Source organism: Brachyhypopomus gauderio, unplaced genomic scaffold, assembly GCF_052324685.1.
Source record: "Brachyhypopomus gauderio isolate BG-103 unplaced genomic scaffold, BGAUD_0.2 sc40, whole genome shotgun sequence".
Taxonomy (NCBI): Eukaryota; Metazoa; Chordata; class Actinopteri; order Gymnotiformes; family Hypopomidae; genus Brachyhypopomus; species Brachyhypopomus gauderio.
The window spans coordinates 448,476-474,961 of record NW_027506868.1 but is presented as its reverse complement, the minus strand read 5'-3'; the positions used below and the strand labels follow the sequence as shown (position 1 = coordinate 474,961).

General features: G+C 40.6%; 3 protein-coding genes across 5 annotated transcripts; 2 read left to right on the top strand and 1 right to left on the bottom strand.

The window, feature by feature from the left end:
- The first annotated feature begins 4 nt into the window (after positions 1–4).
- On the top strand, positions 5–2,108 carry LOC143485788 (glutamine amidotransferase-like class 1 domain-containing protein 3, mitochondrial). The gene is made up of 4 exons (XM_076985361.1): positions 5–143; positions 468–639; positions 929–1,127; positions 1,808–2,108. The coding sequence occupies exons 1-4, from the start codon at positions 36–38 to the stop codon at positions 2,001–2,003; spliced, it is 675 nt and encodes a 224-aa protein (XP_076841476.1). The 5' UTR covers positions 5–35; the 3' UTR covers positions 2,004–2,108.
- A 169-nt stretch (positions 2,109–2,277) lies between these two features.
- On the bottom strand, positions 2,278–11,132 carry acod1 (aconitate decarboxylase 1). Of its 3 annotated transcripts, XM_076985355.1 has the most exons (8): positions 11,010–11,132; positions 10,692–10,758; positions 5,659–5,725; positions 5,303–5,401; positions 4,987–5,148; positions 4,785–4,874; positions 3,813–4,012; positions 2,278–3,641 (listed from the first exon to the last, which is right to left on the bottom strand). In XM_076985355.1, the coding sequence occupies exons 4-8, from the start codon at positions 5,312–5,314 to the stop codon at positions 2,675–2,677; spliced, it is 1,431 nt and encodes a 476-aa protein (XP_076841470.1). In that variant the 5' UTR covers positions 5,315–5,401; positions 5,659–5,725; positions 10,692–10,758; positions 11,010–11,132; the 3' UTR covers positions 2,278–2,674. The 3 variants fall into 3 exon arrangements, with proteins under 3 accessions (XP_076841470.1, XP_076841468.1, XP_076841469.1); XM_076985353.1 differs by lacking the exons at positions 10,692–10,758; positions 11,010–11,132 and adding an exon at positions 5,845–6,688; XM_076985354.1 differs by lacking the exons at positions 10,692–10,758; positions 11,010–11,132 and having other exon boundaries at positions 5,659–6,688.
- A 2,614-nt stretch (positions 11,133–13,746) lies between these two features.
- On the top strand, positions 13,747–15,535 carry kctd12.1 (potassium channel tetramerisation domain containing 12.1). The gene has a single exon (XM_076985392.1). The coding sequence runs from the start codon at positions 13,870–13,872 to the stop codon at positions 14,740–14,742; it is 873 nt and encodes a 290-aa protein (XP_076841507.1). The 5' UTR covers positions 13,747–13,869; the 3' UTR covers positions 14,743–15,535.
- The last annotated feature ends 10,951 nt before the right edge of the window (positions 15,536–26,486 follow it).

The window sequence follows — 26,486 nt, the reverse complement described above, 5'->3', positions numbered from 1 at the left end:
ATATTAAAAGGGTGTAGTCGCTAGTACTTCACAAGATGAGTAAACGTGTGGCTGTGGTGTTGGCAGGCTGTGGTGTCTTGGACGGCAGTGAGATCCACGAAGCTTCAGCAGTGCTGGTTCATCTAAGCCGTCAAGGAGCGAGTGTGAGTTCTTCCCTTCAGCGAACAAAAATGGCCAAATTGGCATAATTGTGACATGTAAAGAAGCGTTAGCTAATTAGCTAAGACACATGTATTTGTTGCTGACATTTTCTGGTGCAAGCGCAGACTGTGTCCCTAATTTAACACTAGCTCGTATGGAGCTCTGCTAAATATGCCTACACTAGTTTTGAGTTGACCTTGTGTACTTTCTCTTCCCGTGTTATTTAGGGTTATGATTAGGGGGTTCCCCTCAAACCTCTTGTGATGAAAACTGAATGTAATTTAAATGCGTAACTACTATCCCCGCATTTGTCCAATTCTTCGCAGGTCAAAATATTCGCACCAAACATGGATCAGATGCACGTGGTAGACCATCTGAGAGGCGCTCCCACGGAGGAGAGCAGGAACGTCCTGGTGGAGAGCGCCCGGCTGGCCCGGGGAGACATCCATGACTTGACCCAGCTTAATGTAAAGGACCTAGATGCTGTCATCTTTCCAGGTAACCACATCGGTCATTCATCTTTTAGCCACTTCCTTGAAAACTTTTTTAAGGTCCCCCTTCTGTCGTATTTAGTAGCCAAATTCAAAGCATGCCTTCAGTTGTCATATTATTCTGTCTGTAATTGGGCAGGGCAAAGATCTCGGATCCCAGCGGACCAAAGGGTCTGCATTACTAAAAATGCTACAGCCAAATTTTCAGGTTCAGTTCGAGGCCTGTCATAAACCTTGATGTATTGATTTACTGCACCAGTGATGAACATCTCACATTAAATTGTGTTCCTTGACAGGTGGCTTTGGAGTTGCTAAGAACCTGTGTACCTGGGCAGTGCAAGGCAAAGACTGTGTGGTCAACGAGCAGGTTAAAGCAGTGCTACAGACCTTCCACAGTGAGAACAAGCCCATTGGTCTGTGCTGCATCTCCCCAGTGCTCGCAGCCAAACTGTTCCCTGGCTGTGAAGTAACAGTTGGCCACGACAAGGATGAGAGGTATACCCATATATTCTAATTGTGCTTTGATTTAGTGTTCAAAGGAAGTGTAGTGTACAATTCTAGGATTTGTTAATCTTCTGAACTTTTCTGAATTTACAACACCACAATTTACCACATTTTACAATTTACCACATTCAACAAAGCTGAAGACACCTGTACAGGTTTCATTCAGTCATGCAAAAATAATATCACACTATATCTGTAGGATGTCTGATGTATATATTATATAGGGTTTTCATGGTTTCAGATACATGTATCTGATACATGCACAGGTATAGATTATAACTTCCACATGCATTTGTTCTCCAGGTAACATTTTACATAGTAGTCTAAAATGTACTTTTACAAGACATTTTTGGATTCAAATGGTTAATTAATTCAAATTAATTTTCATGTAAATACTTTTTCATACTTATTTACTACAAAAGAGGTTAAAACCTTTCTCATTTCATAAAAATTAAATTTGTTTTATAGAGAAAAGTTATTTTAATTTTATGAAATAATTGTCACTAAATGCGTCATTCACACAAAGAAAGTGGTGTGATATTTTAATATTTTCCTGCAGTTAGTTTTTAGAAATCATTGAATGTGTGACTAAGAAAGATGGGAAAACAAACAAACATGAAGTTAATAAAGAGTGATGTATTGATGAGCTTGATGGCTGTTTTTGTATTCAGGTGTCCTGATGTCCCAGATACTGCTGAAGCCATTACCCAGTTGGGCTGTAAGCACATCTGCAAGAACGTCAATGAAGCTCATGTGGATGAGAAAAATAAGATCGTCACTACTTGTGCCTTCATGTGCAAGGCACCTCTCCATGAGATCTTTGATGGAATTGGGGTCATGGTTCATGATACTCTCAAACTTGCCTGAATCTACTTTAGCACCATGAAGTTCATTATAATACATCATAATAAAAAATGTAAATATATGGCAAGCCTGTGTTTTGTATAGAATAAAGAAACTGGGATGACCACAGACTACACTGGAGTGCTTCACTTGGAGTGGGTCACGTGTATTTAACAAACACACACTGAGTTAGTTTAACTTCCTCTCATTTCAACTTTCAAGACGTTACTTAAAAACCAAATGTAATGACGCCAGTGTTATGTTATGAAATCTGATGAATTTGAGGAAACCTGGTATTGGCCAAAGTAGGACATTCAATTTTAATTATATATGTAGTACACAGCACCTCAAAATCCCAATGGACACAAATTCAATATCACTGAAGGTAATTAAAGTTTTATTGAAATATAATCAACTCTGAATTTATGTGCTCAAATAACCTACATGTACAATATTTAAATTAAAACCATTGATTTTTTATGTTTATTACCACCAATAATGACTGTTGAATAGCCAGAATAACTGCACGTTTCTAGCGTGCAGTCAGCAGTGGAGACAGATTTTAATTTGTGTTATTCATAGCAATTCTATTTACATATATTCTATTGTCTATTAAAAGTAAGATAAAACATTTCCAAAGTGAAAACAAGTCTTAGTATGAGAGAGATAATAGTTTCAAAACATTGTAATGATACTCAAACTGAGGTGGAATAGGACTTCTCTCTGTGTGACATGTGTTTATGAAACTGCATGTATGACCCAAGCACAGAACAATTGGGGATTGTTTCCAGGTTGTTGATGATTTGGATAATCCCATCTACAGCATCGGAGCTGAGCACCCTCGATGCATTAGATTTGAACTTCTTCTCCAAATCCTCTTGACTCAGTGGTTTTCTCCAGTGACCATAAAAGGTGTTGCAGCGGCCTGTGTGTGTCTTGCCCTGAGCTGTCTCCACCAAAACTTCACAGTACATCTTATCAAAACTAGCCTGGTTGTCTTGTGGGTGTTCCAGATGGACTTTAAGGAGCAATTCCTTCAGCGCTTTCCGGCCCATGAGTTGACTGCTGAAAGAGTTCACGGTGACTACACCATCCAGCAGTGCACTGCAGCAGTTGAACTGGAAAGAATGCCTAGCTTGGTGCTCTGTTTCTGGGATAGGACGGTCTATATATCTGGATGAAGGGACTCTCACTGTGATCCTTTTGATTTCACAAAGATCTACATTTGAGTCTTGGGCCAGAAGTTTATTTCTGACTTTTACTGCTGCGTCAGCTACCCAGTGCATGCCGAGATGTGCAGGAAAGCGTTTAAATGCGATATCTTGATCTTCCAACACCCACCTGTAGGGGGCATTTGGGGAAACCTCAGCCAGATGATGGGGAACATAATCCTCATAGAACACTCGGAAGCCAGACTCCAGGTCCAGAATCTGCTTGTTACCCTCCAGACCCAGAAGGGCAAGCTGAGAGGCCTCCAAGCCCCTCCTACCTGCGTTTGCTAAGTGGAGTGGCTTGGTCTGAGTGGCAGTGTTTGCCATTGGAGCCCCAGCAGATGAACATGCAATAGCCAGAGCTGCCGTACACTGAGCAGCAGACAGACCAAGAAGCTTGGCTGTGGCTGCAGCGCTGCCCATCACTCCAACAACTGCAGGCGGATGAAATCTGAAAAGGAAACACAAGGTTCAAAATGGTTTTGTGAGCCCTCTTATTTGTCGATCAAACATAAAAATTAAGATTTTTTTACTGGATGTTTAATGCCAGAGGTATTTAAAACCAGAGGTATTTGTAGAATCTCCTAACTGCAGTGCAGTAGGAAACATTTTGCAGTTGTACCTTCTGGGGATGTTATGAGCTTCTTTTGAAAATCTCATGAGCCTTCCCTGAACTTCAAGTCCCACATTGAAGGCCAGAAGCAGTTCCAAGCCTGAAGGTTTCGAGGGCAGAGACTCAGCTAGAGCCAGAAGGGCAGGCAGCACAGCTCCAGAGGGATGAGTGGCAGGGTGCCAGGTGTCATCAAAATCCATAGAGTGCACCTGAGTTCAAGATGAACATGTTACAGTGAAGAGCTGTATCTCATGTGTTTGTTATTTCGACAGCTGACTTTTTAGCATGCCATATTTACTTTTTTTCATTTTAAATGATTATCAGAGGAAGTTGTCTTACTGCTTTAATTTTAATAATTTTGTTTATTTGAAGAAATAAATGCTAAAGTTTATATAAGATTATTATTATTATTATTATTATTATTATAAAATATATTCTGTAATGCAACATATGCTGCGAGGAGGTGGACAAAAACGCAGAGGAAAGCGAGATTTAATGTCATTATTTTTTTTTCTTTAAATGGCTTAGAACCTTCGTCTATTTCTGAATGCCTCATTGTGTTCTGAATGGCTGCTTCCTGATTCTCTGCTATGAAACTTATAGCAAGCAGAGAAGCAGCTGTTTGCACATTACCAGCTGGTTTTTGCCAGGGTTCCTCTGTCACAGTGTAAAAACATATTTATTTACTTTAGCATTTACTTAGCTGTTACTGCTAGCTGTTTTTTTTTCTTTTAACCTGTATTATATTAATAATAATTCTTTTGACTTAATTTTTTAATTAATTTTATAAATGTTTTGATTATCCATTTTGTTTTGTGTCTGTACAGCACTTTGAGCTGTACAGACTTTTGTACTTTTGAGTATAATGTAAGGTTCTACAATAAAGTTTATTATTATTATTATTATTATTACTATTATTATTATTTTGTATTTAAATTGTGCATAATTTATTTACAATATTTATATTTTTGATTAACCTACTGCGGCCCCATTCACAAACGTAGCATAATGAGGTGGTAGAGATGATCCTTGTCGTCCCCACACAGTGCTGCTGTCCTTGCCTTGGTATTGCTAGTAAAAATAAAATATACAGTTATGCAAAAATTATAAAAACACCCCTGAGCTGAAACCAATATAATTTTGTTAAAGCATTTTTGTTCTGAATGGTGGTTCAGAAGTTTACCTTGCTGTACTCTAATGCCACATTGAAGACTGGAGTGGTGGTTCCAAGCACTGCAACCCCAAGAGTGTCCAGCATCATTCTTTTGCTCCGCTGGACAACTCCATCTGTCAGATGGGCTCCACTCAAACATGATATAGCTGCCCCAAAACTCTCTGTAACACTCTAAAAAGAATCAAAGATAAATATTTAACATTGAAGACTATTACAAAACAAAGTAGAAACAAGCAGAAAACAAACTGTATATATAACAATTGCTTTATTCCTATATAAATTTTTAAAAGTTGTCCTAAAATCATTTGGCTGACAGTGAAAATACCTTTCGAAGCATTCTGTGAGATTAGGATTGCTCTTTGAGGTCTGTAATGGAACCAGCTTTCCTTATATAGTAGTGTTCCTTTACAAACTGGCACCTCAACTTCCCAGGGTGAACAAACCACCCAGAAAAGAGAAACAACACAATAGAGAAGTTCATAGTTTCGCAATCTCAATGTTTAAAACAGTCATAAAGTCATATGATATACACATACCATAAGCATCCAAATCACAAACAAACCGTCATCATGAATAAAAATATGAATATATTATTCATTGTAATAATGACTTACTATAATATGATATATAATAATATGATAATATGATAATAATATAATATATGACCTGCCCATGGTGTACCTGCCTTCGCCCGGAGATGCTGGGATTGGCTTCAGCCCCCCGTGACCCCGACTAGCGGGATTAAGCACTACAGATAATGGATGGATGGATGAAATAACATATGTCAATGAATAATAACATAGCATAATGTCAAAGTAAATATGACATACAAATGTTTATGCGAAAAATCCAGAAGGAAAAAATGACCTGTTACAATAATCACATCCTCACACGTCATCTTTTGCAATAGGCGATTAGTAATATATGCTGTCTTCCTTATGTGAGAAATAGGGTCTGAAGTTTTTCCACGTGATATTTGGAAATGAAACAGGATACATCACTAGTAGACACATTTTTCTTCCCATTGTTCCTCTTTGTGGTGGAAATGTGCCAAAGACTGAGGTGGAAAGAGCTTATGGTTACAAAACCTCTAAATGGTAAATGAAAATGAAATCTGTGAAAGTCCTGGGTTTTTCATGGATTCCCCAAGTACATGTTTTGTTTAATCAGCAACTTCATTCATTTGTTAAAAGGAAAAGGTAGTATCTGTGTACATATTTAGGGGTTTCAAACAAGTGTTTTCATTCATGTGATTAATCACAATTAATACAATTTTTTAACATGTTAAAATTCTTTAACACGTGGTCCTGGTCTTCACAGAAGCTCATGTATGACGTCACAGCATCTGTGTATTCGTCCAGTCCGTCTGTCGCCTCCTCAAACATATGGAAGAAAAATAGTTCCATCGGATTTTGAATTCGTATTTGAAGCACTGAATTTGTTTGCCCTTGAATTTGAAGCTCTGAATTTTTTTTGCACTGAAATTATGCATCTGAATTTTGTTGCCTTTGAATTTAATGCTTATTAAAATACAATGAAAAAAATTCGAGCGTTAAAAAATTCAAAAGATTTTTTTTCAAGTTGCTCGAATTCGATTGGTCAAATTTGGCTCACAAAATACGCGTGCAAAATTTCGCGTGCTAAAATACGAGTTCAAAGATATTTAGAGTAAACATCCAAGACACAAAGGATGAGCAATCGATTCAAGACTCCAATCGAACCAAATCCAACCAATCACGCTCCACTGGTCACGGCGCTGTTTGAAGCCACAGGCGGAGAGAGAAAGTGAGTTATGTCGGCGCACGGGATCGGCTCCTCTTCGGTGAGTGTATTTACTCCTTTATTTGTCTATTGTGGTGTTTTTAAGATTCAGTAAGATACAGTAAACGACGTGTTGCACATCAGAGGTTTGCGCTGGACTGATCTTTTTTTAACTCGCTCTGAACTCGCTATGTAGTCAACGTAGCTGCGTATGTGTGTGTCCGTCAGTCCACACTGTGCTTTATGATATTATATTTATCATAAAATCATTACATTCGTTTATTACTTCCTTACCAGTCGAGTAGTTTACAGCTGTTTTCAACTGTCTCCGTGGGGTAATGGTTAGTGACGAGAGCTTCGGACAAAACGGGCCTGACGAGCGATTTGTTTTTTAAAATTATTATTATATGTATAAAATCTTTCTCTCTGAGTTTACTTTTGGATAAGGAATTTATTTTTTCATTTTCTCTTCTGTTTATTACTCTAAACAGGTAGTTGGACGTGTCACAAGACAGATCAAGCAGTTAATGCCCGGTTCACACTACACGATTTTAGGCTGGTTTTTCAGTCGCCGACTGATCGGCGACAGAAACTGTGGTCGGAGGCAAATCGGCATCACTCGTGTGAACTGCTGAAAGACGCTCGCCGAGCCGTCGCCGACGACCGGCAGATATCTAGCATGTTTAATATCTAGCAGTCGGCGACTGAGAGTCGGCAGCAGCGTCTAGCTACAGCCAATGGGAACGCGGAGAGAACCGCGGCACCGCTGAAGATATCTCTGAAGAATGTAAAAAACTTTCAAGAATGCTTTCAAAACAGTAACCCAGTAAACACACAAACTCCTCACCTTTCTTACAACTTTACTACAACACTGTGTTTAAGTTATTGTGACAGCACTGGAGAAATAGTGCGATTGATTATATCTATGTTCACTGCAACGGAGAGATGAAATAATTCTGGCAACTTGGGACTATGGAGTGTTTAAACGGTAAAAAAAATAATAATAATAACGAAAATGTGGAGTACATGTACATTGTTTTTTTCTTCTATGTGGTGTTGCTGGTTCTGGCGAGAGTTTCGTTTTCGTGTTCTCGTGTTTTTGGACGGCAGCCAGATGAGTCGGCGATTCCCCAGTCGTGTAATTCGTGAGCCCGCGTCGCCGATCAGTCATGTAGTGTGAAAGCCACAACAACTGACAGACTCGCGATTACAGCACGACCAGTCGTGTAGTGCGAACGGCACAAAAACCTGGCGACTGAAAAGTCGTGTAGTGTGAACCGGGCATTAGACGAGGGATTAAAGAATCCCCAATGTGGACAGTGCTCACTCGACGACCTGACAGTGGCCTTGCTTTTTCCAAAAGAGGCAGAAGGGAATTTGACTAACTCTGTTATGTTTGATATCATTTTTGAAAACTTCAACTCTTAATAAAATGAAAGTGAGTCAAGCATGAGTTTTAATTAGTTTTATTTTCTGTGGTGTATAATTTTTACCTTTATGTCAAACATCAGAATAACAAAATTGGGCAATCAAACAACTTTTGATTGTATCCATTTACTGCAATGTCTCCTACTCTATAAATAATTTTAAAAAGTAATGAAGCTGCATCTCAGTTTTTTATTGTTTTTTTTTTTATTACTCAAACTAAAACTGATGACAAAATTTGCCATTAATTTTTCATTCATATGGTCTTAACTTTGTAAAGATGTTATTTTATTCCAATTCTCAGACCAGTTGTTTCAAATAGACAGGAAATTCTCACAAAACTGGACAGCAGAAATGTAAAGATCACAGCCAGAGGACTGGGATGCAGCTCCTGGGTTAACTGCATCTCTCAAAGCTGTCATCTGTTCATCTGTCAGTGGGCATTCTGTGTGTGGGACAATGATATTTGAGTGGTCATCAATGGGAAGTCCAGTGTTGTCCCACTCAATATTGGGAATCTCCATTCCCTACAAATAAGTTGTATACACTTATGTGGATAAAATAGCCACTTCCAAACTTTATACATAAACCACACTATTTGTTAAAATCATATTACACTTGCATGTACCTCTGTGCTATCTGCTGCAGGAACTGGGTGATGTGAATGACCCAGCACCCACAGTTGATTGAGGGTCTGGTTATTATTGGATGATTGTCCCAACCACTACAAAAGTATCTAGGTCTTCCTGCAGTCGTGGTAAGAACACATAGTGGCAACAGAAGATGTGTGTGATGTTGGAAATGCTGAGCCCTCTCCTTCAAGGTAATGGAGAACATCATAGCAGAGGTGGGACCAAGTCAGTGTTTTGCAAGTCTCAAGTAAGTCCAAGTCTTTATACCTCAAGTCCCGAGTCAAGTCTCAAGCAAAGACACTCAAGTCAAGTCAAGTCTCGAGTCAAGACAGGCAACAGTCAAGTCAAGTCCCAAGTCTGAAACTTGGAATTTCAAGTCCTTTCGAGTCTTTTTTTTTTAATTTTTTTACCAATGTTGCAGGTATATTTTAAATGTAAATAATAGACATGCGTTCTTTTTTAAATCTGTATTCTCCTCAAATCTTGATTAAACATGTGCAACTGAAAACACGAAGTATTAAAAAAAATTAAAATTACACCTCTTTATTGCACAGTTCAATTTGTTAAACTTAGCTGCAAAAATATTCATACTTTAAACTACAATTTTCCAGAAATAAATATTCTGTGAAAAAGTCATAAGTAGAACTCCATGTTCAAATAAAAAGTGCTGATATTTTCACAGTACAATACAAAGAACCATAACAGCATTTTCCCTCTCTTGGAGAACATGTGTGAGTGACACAAGACAAACAAATATAAGAACTGAACAATTAACAGGAATCTGCAACTTTAGACATTTCAGTAAACTATTCTGCATTGCATTTGCTGGCCAAAAGTCTGTATGTCATTTGTGCACGATGAATGATGTCCCCATAGCTGAAAACTCGCTCCACTTTTGTCAATATATTTTTTTCTCGACGTAGATGTTTTCAAATACACAATCCATGTTGAGATAGAACTGGATATTATGATGGTGACAGAGAGAGGCTCTCTTCCCCGAGTTCAGATACAGAACCCAGGGTTGCCAACTCTCACGCATTGAGCGTGAGACACGCATTTGACCGTCTTCACACGCTTTCATGCCACACATCCGATTTCTCACGCCGGAAAAAAAATCTAGTTTATTTACCTCTGATCCACATCTATGATTCAATGAGTTACTAGTTCGCTCTGGCACCAACCACTGGCGATCGATCGATCGCGATATAATACTTAATTTGTGTACATTTTACACCCCGCCCGGTAAAAATTTACGTTCGCCAACCCCCCATTTGATTGGTTGTGCTGCAGCTCACGCACACACACACGTGTGGAAAAGCAGAGGACCGGTCTGCGTCAGAAGGACGGAAATGAAATTAATGGGGCACACTTTATAAATATTAATATGCGTTTTAAAATTTAGATTTGGTGTAAAAAAAATCAAGTCTTTGCAAGTAAACAGGTTCAAGTCCAATTCAAGTCCCAAGTTATTGGTGTAAAAGTCCAAGTCAAGTCTAAGTCTCTGAATATTTTTTCAAGTCAAGTCAAAAGTCTTAATATTAATGACTCGAGTCTGACTCGAGTCCAAGTCATGTGACTCGAGTCCCCACCTCTGCATCATAGTAGATGCTTGTTACAGCTACCCATAGATCTCACAACAGCCTTTTAATCCTGGAATATGATCAAACTGAAATACCTTGTATTAAGTTCTGAAACTTCTACTTCAAAAAAGGGCGTCGTCCCCTCAGGCGAGGTGTCCCGCCCCCTCAATTTAAATGATAAGACCCATTTATTTTACTATTACTACCGCCCCCTCGCCCGCTCAACAATCGTCACACGCCGCCACCCCCACTGTATATGTCCTGGCACCGGTCCAGTATATATATAAATGAATAAAAAATATTAATTATAACAAACCGCTCATCAGTCGCGGGTATCGAACCCAGGCCCGTTTTGTCCGAAGCTCTCGTCACTAACAATTACCCTACGGAAAGTTAAAAACAGTAGTAAACTACTCGACTGGTAAGGAAGTAATAAACGAATGTAATGATTTTATGATAAATATAATATCATAAAGCACAGTGTGGACTGACGGACACACACATACGCAGCTATGTTGACTACATAGCGAGTTTAAAAAAAAAGATCAGTCCAGCGCAAACCTCTGATGTGCAACACGTCGTTTACTGTATCTTAAACACCACAATAGACAAATAAAGGAGTAAATACACTCACCGAAGAGGAGCCGATCCCGTGCGCCGACATAACTCACTTTCTCTCTCCGCCTGTGGCTTCAAACAGCGCCGTGACCAGTGGAGCGTGATTGGTTGGATTTGGTTCGATTGGAGTCTTGAATCGATTGCTTATCCTTTGTGTCCCGGATGTTTACTCTAAATATCTTTGAACTCGTATTTTAGCACGCGAAATTTTGCACGCGTATTTTGTGAGCCAAATTTGACCAATCGAATTCGAGCAACTTGAAAAAAAATCTTTTGAATTTTTTAACGCTCGATTTTTTTTTCATTGTATTTTAATAAGCATTAAATTCAAAGGCAACAAAATTCAGATGCATAATTTCAGTGCAAAAAAAATTCAGAGCTTCAAATTCAAGGGCAAACAAATTCAATGCTTCAAATACGAATTCAAAATCCGATGGAACTATTTTTCACAGCCCAGTTTGTGGATGTGAAGCAGCCCTGCAGCTTCTCTGTGTCTCCACTGGTCCAACTATTCACTGTTGTAACGGCAGGCTTGTTGGTTTTGAGTTTCTGCCGGTACGTGGGAATGAGGTGAACGAGGCTGTGATCGGAGAGCCAGAGCAGCGCGTGCCACAGCGCGATAGGCATTCTTGATGCTTGTGTTACCTTCACGTGTAGCGCACGCGATGTGTTGCCTGTATTTGAGCATCTCCTTCGTGAGGTTTGCGCTGTTAAAGTCCCCCAGGATGATCAGCAGCCAGTCTGGATGATCTCTCTCTAGTCTGACCCTTCGTCTGCGCCTCCAGCGTCTCCTGAGACGTACGAGTGCGCCCGCGCGTCTGACCCTTCGTCTGCGCCTCCAGCGTCTCCTCGCTGGTTCAAGCTGTCGTTGTTAAAAAGTCTTTAATCTTGCCTTCTACGTAGAACATTTTTAACCTCAGAGACTGGGCCGATTTCAACTTCATTTGAAAAAATTGGATGTGTCTCATGGAAATTCTGACTACATTCATATAGTTGGTTGTGCTTCACAAGAGACTTACAAATATTCTTAAATCCACACATTATCACCCAGCTAATCTCACTGAATGTTGCGATGGTAAAACAGGAGAGTTTGTGACTCTTCGGACCTCTGTGGACTCTCTCCCAGCTGTGTTCTTCTGTCTGTGGATCTGCTGGAGGTGGTCTGGGCAGGGTCTGTGGTCTTGGGGGTAATAAAGGTTCCAACCTGCCTTGACGCACCACAAATGAATGTGGACTCACCCTTGTCTTCTCCCAGCAGTCTACATCCAACATATAGGACAAAACAGAGCAAAGCCCCATCAATTTCTGCTGTGGGTTGAAGAGCCAGGCTTAAGGTCCAGCCTAGAAAGGCTCCCCAGTATTGGGTGCCACATGCCCACTGCTGACATCAGTTGGGTGCTTTCAGGGGGGGTTGTGCACTGGTCCTCACACACTGCTACAGCATCTTCAGCATCACGCTGAGGTCCAGGTCAGTGCTCGCCAGCCACGGCTGGTGTTGGGATGTGAGAGGACAGCTGGTTGGTAAGTGTGTGGTTCAAGCGCTGCTGTGAAGTGGTGGAGTGTATGTCCAACCCAGGCAGCACCTGCAGTAGCATCACCAGTCTGGTCTTGGACTGCACTCCACTTTGTGATTTAGGCCATGGTCACTGAGACATACTGGTCACCAGCATGGGTTCGATAAACGACGATATGGTGACGATAAAAAGCTCACTGGTCCTCATACTGTCAGTCACTGGAACTCAGACCTCTTAGAACACAGAATCACTGCTGAAAAAGAGGTGATCTGGCATGATCATTCATAGATGGTTTAACAGAAAAAACATGAAATAAAGCATTTTAAACCCTCCTTCTTAAGTTTACGTTATGCTTTTCCATGCCCATTCACAGTGATAATAATAATAATAATAATAATAACAATTATTATTATTATTATTATTATTATTATTATTATTATTATTATTATTATTATTATTATTATTATTAATAATAATAATAATAATAATAATAATAATATAACAGTAACAACAATATTCTGACATAGTAAATATAAATATAACAGTAATATAAGCAATAATAAAATAACACTATTATTATTATGGGGCATTCATAATCTGGTGGTTAGAGAAACAGAGGGTCGTGAGTTTGATTTCCTAGCCCATGACTAAAGTTTCCTTCAGCAAGGCCCTTAACCCCAACTGCTCCCCAGGTGCCGGGCACGTGTGCACCACAGCACCCTAGTGATCACTAGTGTGTGTGTGTGTGTGTGTGTGTGTGTGTGTGCACCACAGCACTCTAGTGATCACTAGACACCCACTGCACATATGGGTAAATGCATGGAAATCACAATTGGTAAAAATGGCAATTTATCATTATCACTATGATTATGAACGACACGCAACTGTTATCATAGTTACTGAAACATTCTGGTGTTCAGCAGCAGATGGCACTCCTGCACCATAGTTTCATTTTACAATTGCAAATACTTGAGCGAGAATTTTCCTGCAAATACAAAAATGAACACATCTTTAAGCTATTTTTCTTAATTCGTAATTTTTTAAGCTATTACTCCTGTGTATTTTACGTGTGAGATTACTGATGTTTTGATCTTATGTCCCGGAGCCTGGTTATTCTAGAGAAGTGTGTAGATATATAAGGCGTCCTGTAATATGTGATAATAACACTAGAGACCAATAGCTCACTTATTTGCCAGTAAAGCGTTAACGTGCATCGCCAGTCGTTGCACATAAGCTGTCTGCATTCTGCATTCTCCTCCCACACCTTCCTCCGCGGACTATTGAACATCACTCCTTTATCTGCACGGTCCTGGAAGTAACCGTGTTTCGTAGCGAGCTCTAGTCATTCTTGAAGTACCGGAGATGGCGTTGGCAGACCCACAGCGAGGACTGTCCAACGGCACGGATCCTGTCTCACTGTTTTCAGAAATTATTGAACTAAATGTTGGGGGGCAAGTGTACGTGACAAGATATAAAACTTTAATTGCCGTCCCGGATTCTCTTCTTTGGAGCATGTTTAGTAAGAGTTCACCAAAGGAGCTGGCACGAGACAGCAAAGGTCGCTTCTTTCTGGACAGGGACGGGTTTCTGTTCCGCTACATCCTAGATTACCTGCGGGACCTGAACCTGGTGTTACCGGATTATTTCCCAGAGAAGAACCGACTACAGAGGGAGGCTGAGTTCTTCCAGTTGCGAGACCTGTATAAGCGCTTGAGTCCAAAACTGAGCAAGGAGAAGTCCACAAGCGATGAGACTGGGAGTGATTGGGAGGACACAGCCCTGCAGGACACGGGGGACACGGGGACATCTTCCCTGGACACCTCGCGCGCACTGCCCATTTTTGCCCCCGCACATTCGCCATCATTAGAGTCCAAAAAATCGGGCTACATTACAATTGGATACAGGGGTTCGTATACTATTGGAAGAGATATTCAAACTGATGCCAAATTCAGGCGAGTGGCAAGAATCACTGTGTGCGGGAAAACGTCTCTGGCTAAAGAAGTGTTTGGAGACACCCTGAACGAGAGCAGAGACCCCGACAGACCCCCAGAGAGGTACACGGCCCGGTATTACCTCAAGTACAACTTTCTGGAGCAGGCGTTTGACAAACTAACGGAGGCTGGCTTTCACATGGTTGCTTGTAGCTCAACTGGGACGTGTGCCTATACCAGCAATGACCCAAGCGAGGATAAAATCTGGACTAGTTACACAGAGTATGTGTTTTGTCGAGAATGAATTATTTAGAGCATGTTTAGTAAGAAATCACCGAACTGGCTTGAGACAGTTCTTTTGGCACGACACTACTATTGAAGCAGTTAAATAGTAGCAGATAAATAAGTTAAGTAGTGTGCCTACTGTGTGCGTTATCAACAGAAATAATTCACAGCTCTTTAAATGTGTTTTGGCTATATTGTATTGTTAGGTACACTGTAGACAGCTTTCCTTAGCTTAAGAACGTTAACGATGTGTCTACGTAGATGTATTGTATTGTAATTCAAGACATTGGCTTAGGTAAGAAGAATAGAAATAGACTTTGCTTATAGCAAGTCACATATTTTGAACATACAGACCAGAGCCAGTGTGTTTAAAAACGTTTTTATTATGGCAGTATGACGATCTTTTTTATACATGTTGTATCATTCTAATTGAATTCACTCTTCTAGTAAAAACAAACATGGTATATGTTCATGGCTGTACGGAAGAGAAAGCTTTTCTCAAATGGGTTGAGACACCAGAATGAAAATATCTAACAAAAAATGATTTACAGCATCCTTAAAGCACAATGAAACTCTTTGGGCTTGGAATCTTTATCTGGTGTCACTCAGACTTCTAGTTAAACTGCATGTCATGAGGCTTAAAAACTGTTGAACTTTGCACTGTGACCTGTCTGGAAAATACAATTGTTGCTTTAATTTAATCATACACTTGGAAAGGAAATTTTTTCTGTTCATAATAAATCATGTTTTATTTACATGTACAACTGGTACATCTTAATAAATGTATTATAATGTCTTTATGTGCAATGTGAATGAAGAAACTAATAAAATTACAAAGAACAAATTGTTTTGGACTAATATCCCATTCTTCACTAAAATGAATTTTGCAGCAGACACTACACAAAAATGAACTGATAGTTGAGACTGAAATGTAAATTGATTATATTTAATGTATTTTATATCCTTTTTATGTCCTTAAAGAAAATAGACGATAAATATGAAACAACAGAAGACAGAGCTTTCTGGAAGGATTAAAATGAATAAGAATGTGTGGTTGCAGATTCACATGATTACACATCCACCAAGGAAATTACTTAAACGCATGGAGGAAACACATCTAGTTTCCACACAGATACTTTCATCCATGAAGCAATGGAATATTGCTACAAACAATATGGTAACTTTGCCAATAATTCTATGGTTTCTTCAAATAATTAGAATGAGAAATACTAAGATATTCACCTTTCATTTTCTAACACAAATTTGCACTGTGATATTCAGATGCAAATGTTGCAGCTGTAACCCAATTATGATGTCATTATTATTTCAAGTGTAAATAACAAAAAGGTTCCAGCTGCGAAGATAAAAGGATCCATTGCCTGAGGGACAAACCTTGTGTCCTATAGACACATCGTTCTTTCATTATTCACTGCTGTAGCAAAATATAGTTGAAGATATTTGACGATGCTTGTCACAGTGAAAGCATATGAACCATGTTGGTCATTCATGAAGGTTTTTGGACTCTTTATCCTAAAAAATAAATATAATTCCATTTGGATATGTCAAAAACTTTATAAACATAAAGCCTCTATTTACATAAATAAGCTAGTGCCACTGAGATTCCCAAAGCAATTTAACATTATTTTAGATCAAAGCTGTCTAGTAACTTTTCTGTATTTACTCTTCAGAAAACTTCAAACTTAACTGTCTGCCAAGACTTAGTAATTCTAATTATGTTGTGAGTTAAAAATATGCTTTTCACACATCTCTCTCACATGGGAATATCTGAACACTTTGAAGATCCATTCTGCATCTCTATGCATTTCTTAGATAGAGATGATCAAACTGTTTCACCAAATGCTTTTGTGGGGTGAAAACACTCTAATGTGAAACAACTGTCCACTGAAAAAACTGCAACACTATATATAGAAGTGTAACTAGAATAGTAATAGTAATATTACTACTAGAAACGTAGCACTATATCTAGAGCATAAACCTGCAGAATGGAGTCTTGCTGTCAGGAATGGAAGCCAGGCTGAAACAAGACTTTGTTCAGCCCTGTTGAGAAATCACGGTGGCATTTTGACACACATTAAAGGATTTTACTACAGAGGCTACTGCAGCTAGACTAAATGTTATGTTGCACTGATGCAAATCATTTACTTCTAAGAAACATTTAATGTTTGCCAGTAGTAACAGTAGAGCAGACATTCTACAGAGAGCAACCCAATAACATCTGACAAAAAATCTTACTTTGGAGTTTAATATAATGATGTATGATACACGTTGATGGGCCACATTGCTTATCTGCAGAGAAAAAGCCCAACTAACCTTTACCACTTCCCTGGAAACCCAGTGGCAGGCAATAGATTGCCAGCTATCTAAGCAATGATGGCTTACCTTATACATTTCCTAAGGATAATAAATGTGATATACCTCTCACTAAAAATAGAAACCTGTTTTATATACCTGCTTTGGTATGAGTGATTATCTGCAAGTTCTTATATTTGTACTTTGTTCTGTAATTGTTTTGTTGTTGTTATTCAAGGAAACTGCTCCTTTCTTCTTTACTATTATAATGAATTAATAAACAATTTCTGAATTAATGCATCTAGTAATATACTGCTCAAAAAATAAACACTAAAATAACACATCCTAGATCTCAATTAAAAATTCCAGTTGAAAATCTTAATTTTTTACATAGTGGAATGCGTTGAGAACAAAATAACATAACAATGATCAATGTAAATCAATATTATTATCCTTGGAGGTCTGGATTTGGAATCATACTCAAAATCAAAGTGGAAAATCAAATGACATGCTGATTCAACTTCAGTGGAAATTCCTCAAGACAAGTTCAAATTAGGCTCAGTAGTGTGTGTGGCCTCCACATGCCTGTATGACCTCCCTACAATGCCTGATCATGCTCCTGATGAGGCGGCGGATGTTCTCCTGAGGAATCTCCTCCCAGACCTGGATTAAAGCGTCAGTCAACTCCTGGACAGTCTGTGGTGCAACGTGGCAATGGTGGATGGTGTCCCAGATGTGCTCGATTGGATTCAGGTCTGGGGAATGGTCAGGCCAGTCCATAGCATCAATGCCTTCATCATGCAGGAACTGCTGACACACTTCAGCCACATGAGGCCTATCATTGTCATACATCAGAAGGAACGCAGGGCCCACTGCACCAGCATATGGTCTCACAATGGGTCTGAGGATGTCATCCCGGTACCTAATGGCAGTCAGGGTACCTCTAGCTAGCACATGGAGGTCTGTGCGGCCCTCCAAAGAAATGCCTCCCCACACCATTACTGGCGGGGACAGACAAGACAAGGTGAGGAACAACAGAAGACAGGGACAGGACTGACTGGGGAATGGATCTAGACAAGGTTAAACAGAAGACATGGACAGGACTGCCAGCAGGAGTGGATCCATACATGACACACATTAATCACAGGGGAGTTTAAAAGAATGCTAGGTACTCAATGATTAACACTGACATCCCTCACTCTCACCAAGGTCATAAACACAAGCAAGGTTAACAGCAACCTTGGTCTAGAGGTCATATCTTCCATCATATATGCAATTCTTGCCAAGCTAAAAAACTCCCTTCTGCATTTAGTATCCCCTTAACCACATGTCCACATGATGCATCCTTAACCACGTGTCCTAATTGGCAAACCAATGGCATACCATTCTCAGATACAGGTACTACCATTGCTAATGCAATTGTGGCCATAGTTCATTTTTATACTGGTAAGTATTTATCAAATACCTTTCAATTAACTCAACTTTCAATTACCTTTTCAATTGCCTTTTAAATATATGTTTATTTAATTAGTTAATTAATTACTTCTCTCTTTAGGTTTTACTCATGCTGTGTTCTCCTCTGCTGTTTTGCCATGGGTCCTACTAACTCATATAACAAGGTTCTGTCAAGAAATCCAGTCACACATCACTGGGGAGATGCTCACTGAGACACAGACACACCCTCACACTACGCCACGCTCCCGGTCTTAATCTCCTACTGCCTACCTCTACTCCCACTGGTCACTCCCTCTCATTATCACCTACACCTGCTCTTCATTCAGCCCACCGGTCCAAACCACTAGTGCTGTGCACTGGTCCTGTTCTATTCGCTCAGGCCATGTGCAACTACGGTTCGCCACTGCTATCCAGACTCCTATGCACTTTGAACTCTGTGTTTATTAAAAGTGTTTGCTATACATTATTTGTGTGCAATGGATGAGATGTGCACCTACCACCCTCATCTTCTTCTCCCTCTCTCCTCCCGTGACAGGTTCCCTAAGCAGTGTGACTCAGTCAGTCTCTCAGGTAAGTGTATCAGTCTATATGAGAGGCCTGGTGGTGGGTCAGCACTGTGACCTCATCACAATAACACATTATGGATTAATACTTAATACTCTATGAAGGTAACAAAGTGAAACAAGTGGACCCAGCCACATTTTTTTATGATTACATACAATGTTATTCCCATTGTAGGATAAAAAATAATATGCTCAGTCCTACTATATGATCCAACACTTTCATGTGTAGATCTTTCATTGGTTCACCACTCTGAAGAACAGAGGTGGAAATTCCAGGTTCAGAATGTAAAACTCCTTCCCAGGATTTTATTCAAGCTTGCTGAACTTTCTAATTAGTGCAAGCCAGGAACAATTAGTGGAATCAACACAATCCAGGAAGCCTGAGCAAAATCTTGGTGAGGACTTTTACTTTCTGAACCTAGAATGCCCGACTCTGCTGAAGAGAGAAGTGCTGCAAAACTAAATTGTCAAGTGAATGAGAATCTTGAGCATATGGTAATACAACTCATTGTTAATCCATATGTTACAGCTGAGTGTCCTATTGAAACCTACGTTGAACTGGTTGACTTGAGAATAGAAACAGGAATGTATTGCAGCAAGATTCAAATGAGTAACACTGTAATAAGATTCTTGCTCATGAAGTAATCTGCTAGAGACAGCTTGCACGTTATTACAAGTTGCGCCACTCAATGGAGGATGAGTTTCCTTTTGAGTCTTGGTCCTCCCAAGGTTTCTTCCTAATCCCCACTGTGTAATATATGTGTGTCAAGAAACAAAAAACAGAACATTTTGCTTTAGAGTAGCTACACTAATTTTTTGGTACACAATCATGGTTCAGTGCGAGTCCAGTATGAGCAACAAAAGCAACACAACTCCCAAAGGCATCAGGTTAGGTTTCATTTATTTTCAACAGATGGCAAAGCAAGTTACATTTTGTTCAGTGTAGTTTTGTGCATCTTGAGTTAGTTAGACTAGTCTGCAGTGAACTAAACAGTAGAATGTAAAATGTAAACATTCACTCTCATATCATGAAATGTTGAAAGGCTGAATAAAAAACAAAACTATATCAGCTAAAACTGAAAATGCATCTTTGATGTTATTTATGTACAGAATAAATAGAATAATGAAAATTCAATTTGTTCCACTTGGACTATATTTCTACATTTCAAGCTTAACCCAACCCAATGAAACATAAATGTGATCTTTCCTGTAATGATTTTGGCCCTGTCTGTTGTCACATCTGTAGGTTGGTATAGTTTAGAGTGTTTAACAACACTGCCTCTTGATGTTCCATTATATAATATACAAATAAGAATCCATCAGCAGGACTCCTAATATGAGCAGTGCCCCCCTGTATGCAACATGATTTAATTAAACTGTAAATACATGATAATCTGCCAAATGTGTAAATGTAAAATTAAAATTATTGTGACATGGGTGTTGCTAATGAATATCTGTAAGTACATTAATGTGTTTCCACACACATATTTTATTTAGCCAGTACACCAATTGATGTTGTAGGTCACTGGAAACCCAAAGTTTTCCCACACAGAAGATTTGAAAGAAGCAGTTTGGTCTTCTAGCTCCTGTGTGTCAGTTGCAGGGTTGCCAACTCTCACGCATTGAGCGTGAGACACACGCATTTGACCGTTTTCACACGCTCTCACGCCACAGTTCCGATATCTCACGCCGAAAAAAAATATCCAGTTTATTTACCTCAGATCCACATATATGATTCAATACGTTACTAGTTCGCTAGCTCTGGCGCCATCCACCGGCGATATAACACTGAATCTGTGTCCATTTTACGTTCGCCACCCCCCCCCCCCCCGCTCAACAAAATACTCTCGCCACCGGCTCCAGGTTAAAATCTCACTCCAAGCGAACGTCAAAAGTTGGCAACCCTGCAGTTGTTTTGACTGACTCAGTAAGACACCAATGACATTGATCCAAATTTGCTATAACATGTTTCTAATTGGCTAATGGCTCACAGTTTAAGGTTTCAGGTGCAACTCGTGCTTTGATATCGCATTACATTCATCAATCTTCACACAGTGGACACCTGCATGCTCAGAATCACAACATGCATACCGTGACAAACACATGCACTATTACACCTGTAGTATCCCATAGATACAATATAACAATATATAAGACGGAGACAGTGTGATGAAATTTGACAGTGTTAAAATGTTCAGTGTAAATTTGTATTTCTTTTCCACACTGAGGAAAGAGGTAAAGGGTGAGAAAAGTCACACTTGTGGAGGTAAAGGGTGAGAGAAGTCACTCTTGTGGAGGTAAAGGTTGAGAGAAGTCACACTTGTGGAGGTAAAGGGTGAGAGAAGTCACACTTGTGGAGGTAAAGGGTGTAGTCATCATGAGTGGGTGAATGACGTGCTGGGTGCCGCTCATTTTTTTCTGTCTCTGAAGTTTGAATAACTTTAAAAATGCAATAATTAAAAAATAAAGCTATAATTTACTTTGAAATATCTTTTTCTTTGGGCCCCTATCTTGACATGTCTGATTTTTATTATGTTCTGAGATAATATTCAGAGAAAAAGGGCAAAATTGTCTAGTGTAACCATAAAAATGCACAACCAACAATATAAGTTGTTGACAAAATGTGTAATGACATTCTAAACAGCCTTTGAAATACACTGGCATAATCTTAAACAAGTATTTTTTAATATCAAATAATAATAGAGAAACATGGCAGTTCTGAATATTTCCATTAACATGGGGAATTATGTCGGCCAAGTCAAACGTCTGGTATGTCTACTGGTGTAACCACCCTTTTTTGGACCCATATTGAACATTTTGTGGTAGAAGATCATGTAACAGAATGTGATGTCAAACAGCAGGACCTCTGAAGAGCCCAACTGCCACATTTCAAGATTAGTAACTTTCTGTAAAATTTGACAAAATAATGCAGATTCAAGTCATGGTCAGGTATGATTAGAATACATGTCAAATGGTATGACCTCAGTAAAATGTTAATAAATATAAATCATCATAAAATATTCGTTACTATGAAAAATAGTTTGAAATATTCAAACCAAGGTCAAGTGTCGTCCACAATTGTTACGCAATGACAAGACAGAGAGGGATCCACGTGAAAAAGCACAATGCATTTTATTGAACAGAACGAGTTAACAACAATCCACACGCAGGTAGTTGGTGTGCAAGTGTGCACTCGCATGTTGTACTTGGGGTAGTCAGGCTGGCCCGAATTCACAATGTGGTAGCAGAGTCCGAGAAGTACCAGGGGGCTAGACGAGGTCTAGGGAGTAAGCAGAACCCGATGCACAGGAAATCAGACAGGAGATAGAAATGCTCGGTATGCAACATGGGTTGGCAATACTTTGCAACCAGGAAGTGAGTCGAGGGTGTATATGAACAGCTGAGAGAGTGTGTGGTTAAGAGCAACAGGTGAGGCTGGTTAGAGGGAGATCAGGTGCCTTTCCTGACAACAATAATGTATGTAGAATTTGGTTTCAATTTGAAATGTCCTGTGGAGTAACTGGGTTACACCATTGCACCATTTCCTTTATGTGACTGATTCTTTAATTGGTTAGAAATTGTAGAAATGTCATATAAAATGCTATGGCACCAACAGAAATTCAAACTATACATCTAAACAAACATCTAGTGTCATGTTGAGGACCCCGGCCCCTCCCTTTTGGGCGTGTGTTTACGTTGTCCACATCCATCGTCTGCGTCTCTGGATCTGTGTGGTTGTGGTTGTGTCTTGTGATAATCCGTCTCACCTGTGACTCGTCTCGTAATCACGTGGGGCTAATGTGGTTTGTCTATTTAATGTGCGCTCGCGCAGTGTCCTGTGCTCGTCGTTGTCTAATGTTAACACGTTCTGTGTGTATTTGGTGTTTTACGTGCGCTAATTGCGCCCTCTATATGTTCCTATTAAAAGTGACGTCTGTCGCAACCAAGGATTCGTGTCTCGTCCTTCACGCCACCCCGAACGTCACAGAACGACGAACCGTCTGAGACACCCGAGAATGCCAGGCTACACAACCCGGCCAAAGAAGGGCCAGCGTCCCAGCAAGCGACGCCACGCCTCTTCCCCTGCCCAGTGTCACGATGCCGCTGTCAACCCCGAGCTGATGGAGCAGGACCCGCTGTGTGCGTCCCTGCGTCAGGCTCAGGAGATCCCTCCGTCGGAGCGCTCCGCCTCCACCGAAGACTACGGTGGGGAAGAAGAGGATGAAGACTACCCTCCGTCTGAGCGCTCCGCCTCCACCAAAGACTGCAGTGAGGAAGAGGAGGAGGATGACTACCCTCCGTCCGTGTGCTCGGGTGGCTCTGGGCGCACGGACGATGGGTCATACATGGAGGAGGAAGCGGAGGAGAGGTCATCCCCTTCGGAACTCTACGCCGGGACGATGAAGGGGAGGAGGAGTCCGGAGGCGGGCTCATCCCCCGAGCACTCCCCAGGTAGCGAAATGGACTGTTCCCGGGGTGGCAGCTCGGAGCAGCCCATGAGCTGGAGCCGTGGTAGTGAGGAGGCGATGGAGGAAGAGGAAGTCACTCCCACTGCCGGGTCCAGAGGGAGGTCGCGCGGCGAGGATGGACTCCCGTATGGCCCACCGAGGGGAGGGTCTAGCCGCGCTGCACCAGGCGCGTCCGCCAGCCGCATTGCACCCGCGGCTCCCGTGCTCTCCTCACTGGTCGCTCTCCTCCTGGCGCGAAGCCTGGCGCCCATTACGTGTTTGTCTGTTCCAGTGTTTGTAAGTCTTCCCGTGTGTGTGCCAAACCCCTTTTTCCCTTTTGTTCCTCTATGTGTGAATGTACCAGTCTGTGTGTTTGTGAACGTCCCGTTAAATGTGTCTAACGTCTTCTCCCCGGTCTTCCCAGGGAGGGTGTTCTAGGCGGACCGTGGCGGACTATTCGCCAAGGGCGGTCACCTCCCAGATGCAGGACTGAGCGCGTCGGATCCGCCCATCGACGTGGGTTCGGGGCACTCGGTCCTGTTGGCACCCCGGGACGGGTAGTGCCCTTGGAGGGGGCGTCTGTCACGTTGAGGACCCCGGCCCCTCCCTTTTGGGCATGTGTTTACGTTGTCCATGTGCATCGTCTGCATCTGTGGATCTGTGTATTTGTGGTTGTGTCTTGTGATAATCTGTCTCACCTGTGACTCGTCTTGTAATCACGTGGGGCTAATGTGGTTTGTCTATTTAATGTGCGCTTGCGCAGTGTCCTGTGCTCGTCGTTGTCTAATGTTAACACGTTCTGTGTGTATTTGGTGTTTTACGTGCGCTAATTGCGCCCTCTATATGTTCCTATTAAAAGTGACGTCTGTCGCAACCAAGGATTCGTGTCTCGTCCTTCACGCCATCCCAAACGTCACATCTAGCATGTTGTTTTAACATGTTTAAAGCATATTTGTGATTTGGTCGTCATACCAACCCTTATTTGTCACTGACCCCAGTCCAGATATAATAATATAATCATAATATAATCAGTGTTGCGAATAACGCAGTTAAAAATAACAGCATTAGGTAACGGCGTCATTTTGTCAGTAACGGGATAAAATAATTAATTACTTTTCCTGTTGTTACAACGTCGTTGACGTTACTGGTCATTAAAAGCGGTGCGTTACTATATATTTGTAACCCCTCCCTAAAGGCGCCCAATATAAATTTAGGGGGCGTACATTTTTAGAGTTTTAGATACCCTTTAGCTAAATAAGTTAACGTTTCACAGATAACACAAGGGTGCCTCCATAACCATTTCAATACTTCATTAAACCCTACGGTGTAAATGCTGACATTCATAAGAAATAGCCCACACAAGGGGGTTTGTAGAAAATAAAAGGTGGAGCGATTTCCTGTCTTTTTATTTTCTGATATATGAATAAAACAAAAGAATAAATTCAAATCCAAAATCAAGTTTTAAATAAAACACTCCCACTTCAATATATATTATATATATATATATGTGTGTTCCCTAAACGTGGGTTAATGACATAAAATAGAATGCACAAATAGAACCACCCTAGATTTAAACCGTACGTATTAAACCCTTAGCTTAGTAAACAGGAAAACGAATGAGAGAGAAAAAGAACACCCATAAAACAGTTCAAGCGCTTTTCGTTGGGGCCCAGTACATTGGTGCACTTATTACTCCACTTTGAACAGCAGAAATGAAAGTGAATTGAATGGGTCAACCCAGTCAGTTGGCTCGTTACTCAGTTCACCTAGAGATCAGAGTTAGCGGAGATCCCAGGCGTAACGCAGCAGTCCTCAGCACTCACACCGGCCGACAACGTAGTTACTATGACAGTAAGTTCAAAGCACCGTCCACGTTTAACTCGCACACGATGCCCGGCCTTGCCGCTCCAGACAGTCGCGAGGAAACGCAGCGACACCAGCTTGTAGTCACTACTATGCTCTGATACTCGGCCGAACTGCCTCTTCAAAGTTTTTGGGTAAAACTAAACTAAAACACTGTAGCTTATACCACTATATAGTGCAACATCACCGTAACGTTATTATAGAGCGAATGGAAAGTAAATAAAAGCGCTCCGTAAAGTCTGAACACACTTCACTTTCTATCTTTTTCCAACCTCTTCAATCCGCCCCAAAACCAGAAAAGACAAACCCCTGGAGAAAGAAAATGCCGCGAAAACAGAAAAGGCTTCTGGGAAAAGCAGTTCTTTTATACTTACAATAAAAAAACACAAATACACAGGATATTTTTAAGGGTCCTACATATTGATATACTAACAGTAATCCGAGCGGACACCTGCCCAGGCTAGTGAGGAGTAACAGATCTCAATAGGTCATAGTTTTCGGTGTAACACCTGTTTAACTTAACAAGTCAGTAAACGATTGGCTAAGGCAGCGTTATGGTAGCCAATCAGGGCCAGTGTTGTTACATGCGTGCCGAAGCACACCAGTGACATGACACAAACGGAGAAGAGGCAGAAATGGCGAGTCAGGAGCAAGCCGAAGAAAAATTAGCGTTTTCAAGGTGGTGATATAAACATTATTTAAGAAAATACTTGAAGTTCTTGAATGTCTACCAGACTGTGTATTTGATCTATTTAATTAAGAATAGAGGTTTTATTGTTAAGTTTACTTCTGTTGTGAACAAACCAGTTGTCTCAGGTTGAGATGATTTAATTTGATAGATGTAAATGCACTTTATATAGTGTAACTTTACTTTTTTATTCACAAAGTTTTGGGATTTTAAATGATTTTATCCTGCATTGCTGTGACGCGGGAGGCGGCTGACAGACGAGACACGAGTCCGCTGGAATTTCTCCTTGTCACTTTAAATAGACAAACCACATTAGCCCCACGTGATCACGAGACGATTCACAGGTGAGACTTATTAATCACACGACAAAACCCTAACCACGTATATCCACTGACGCAGACAAAGCACGTGGACAACGTTGACACACGCCCAAAAG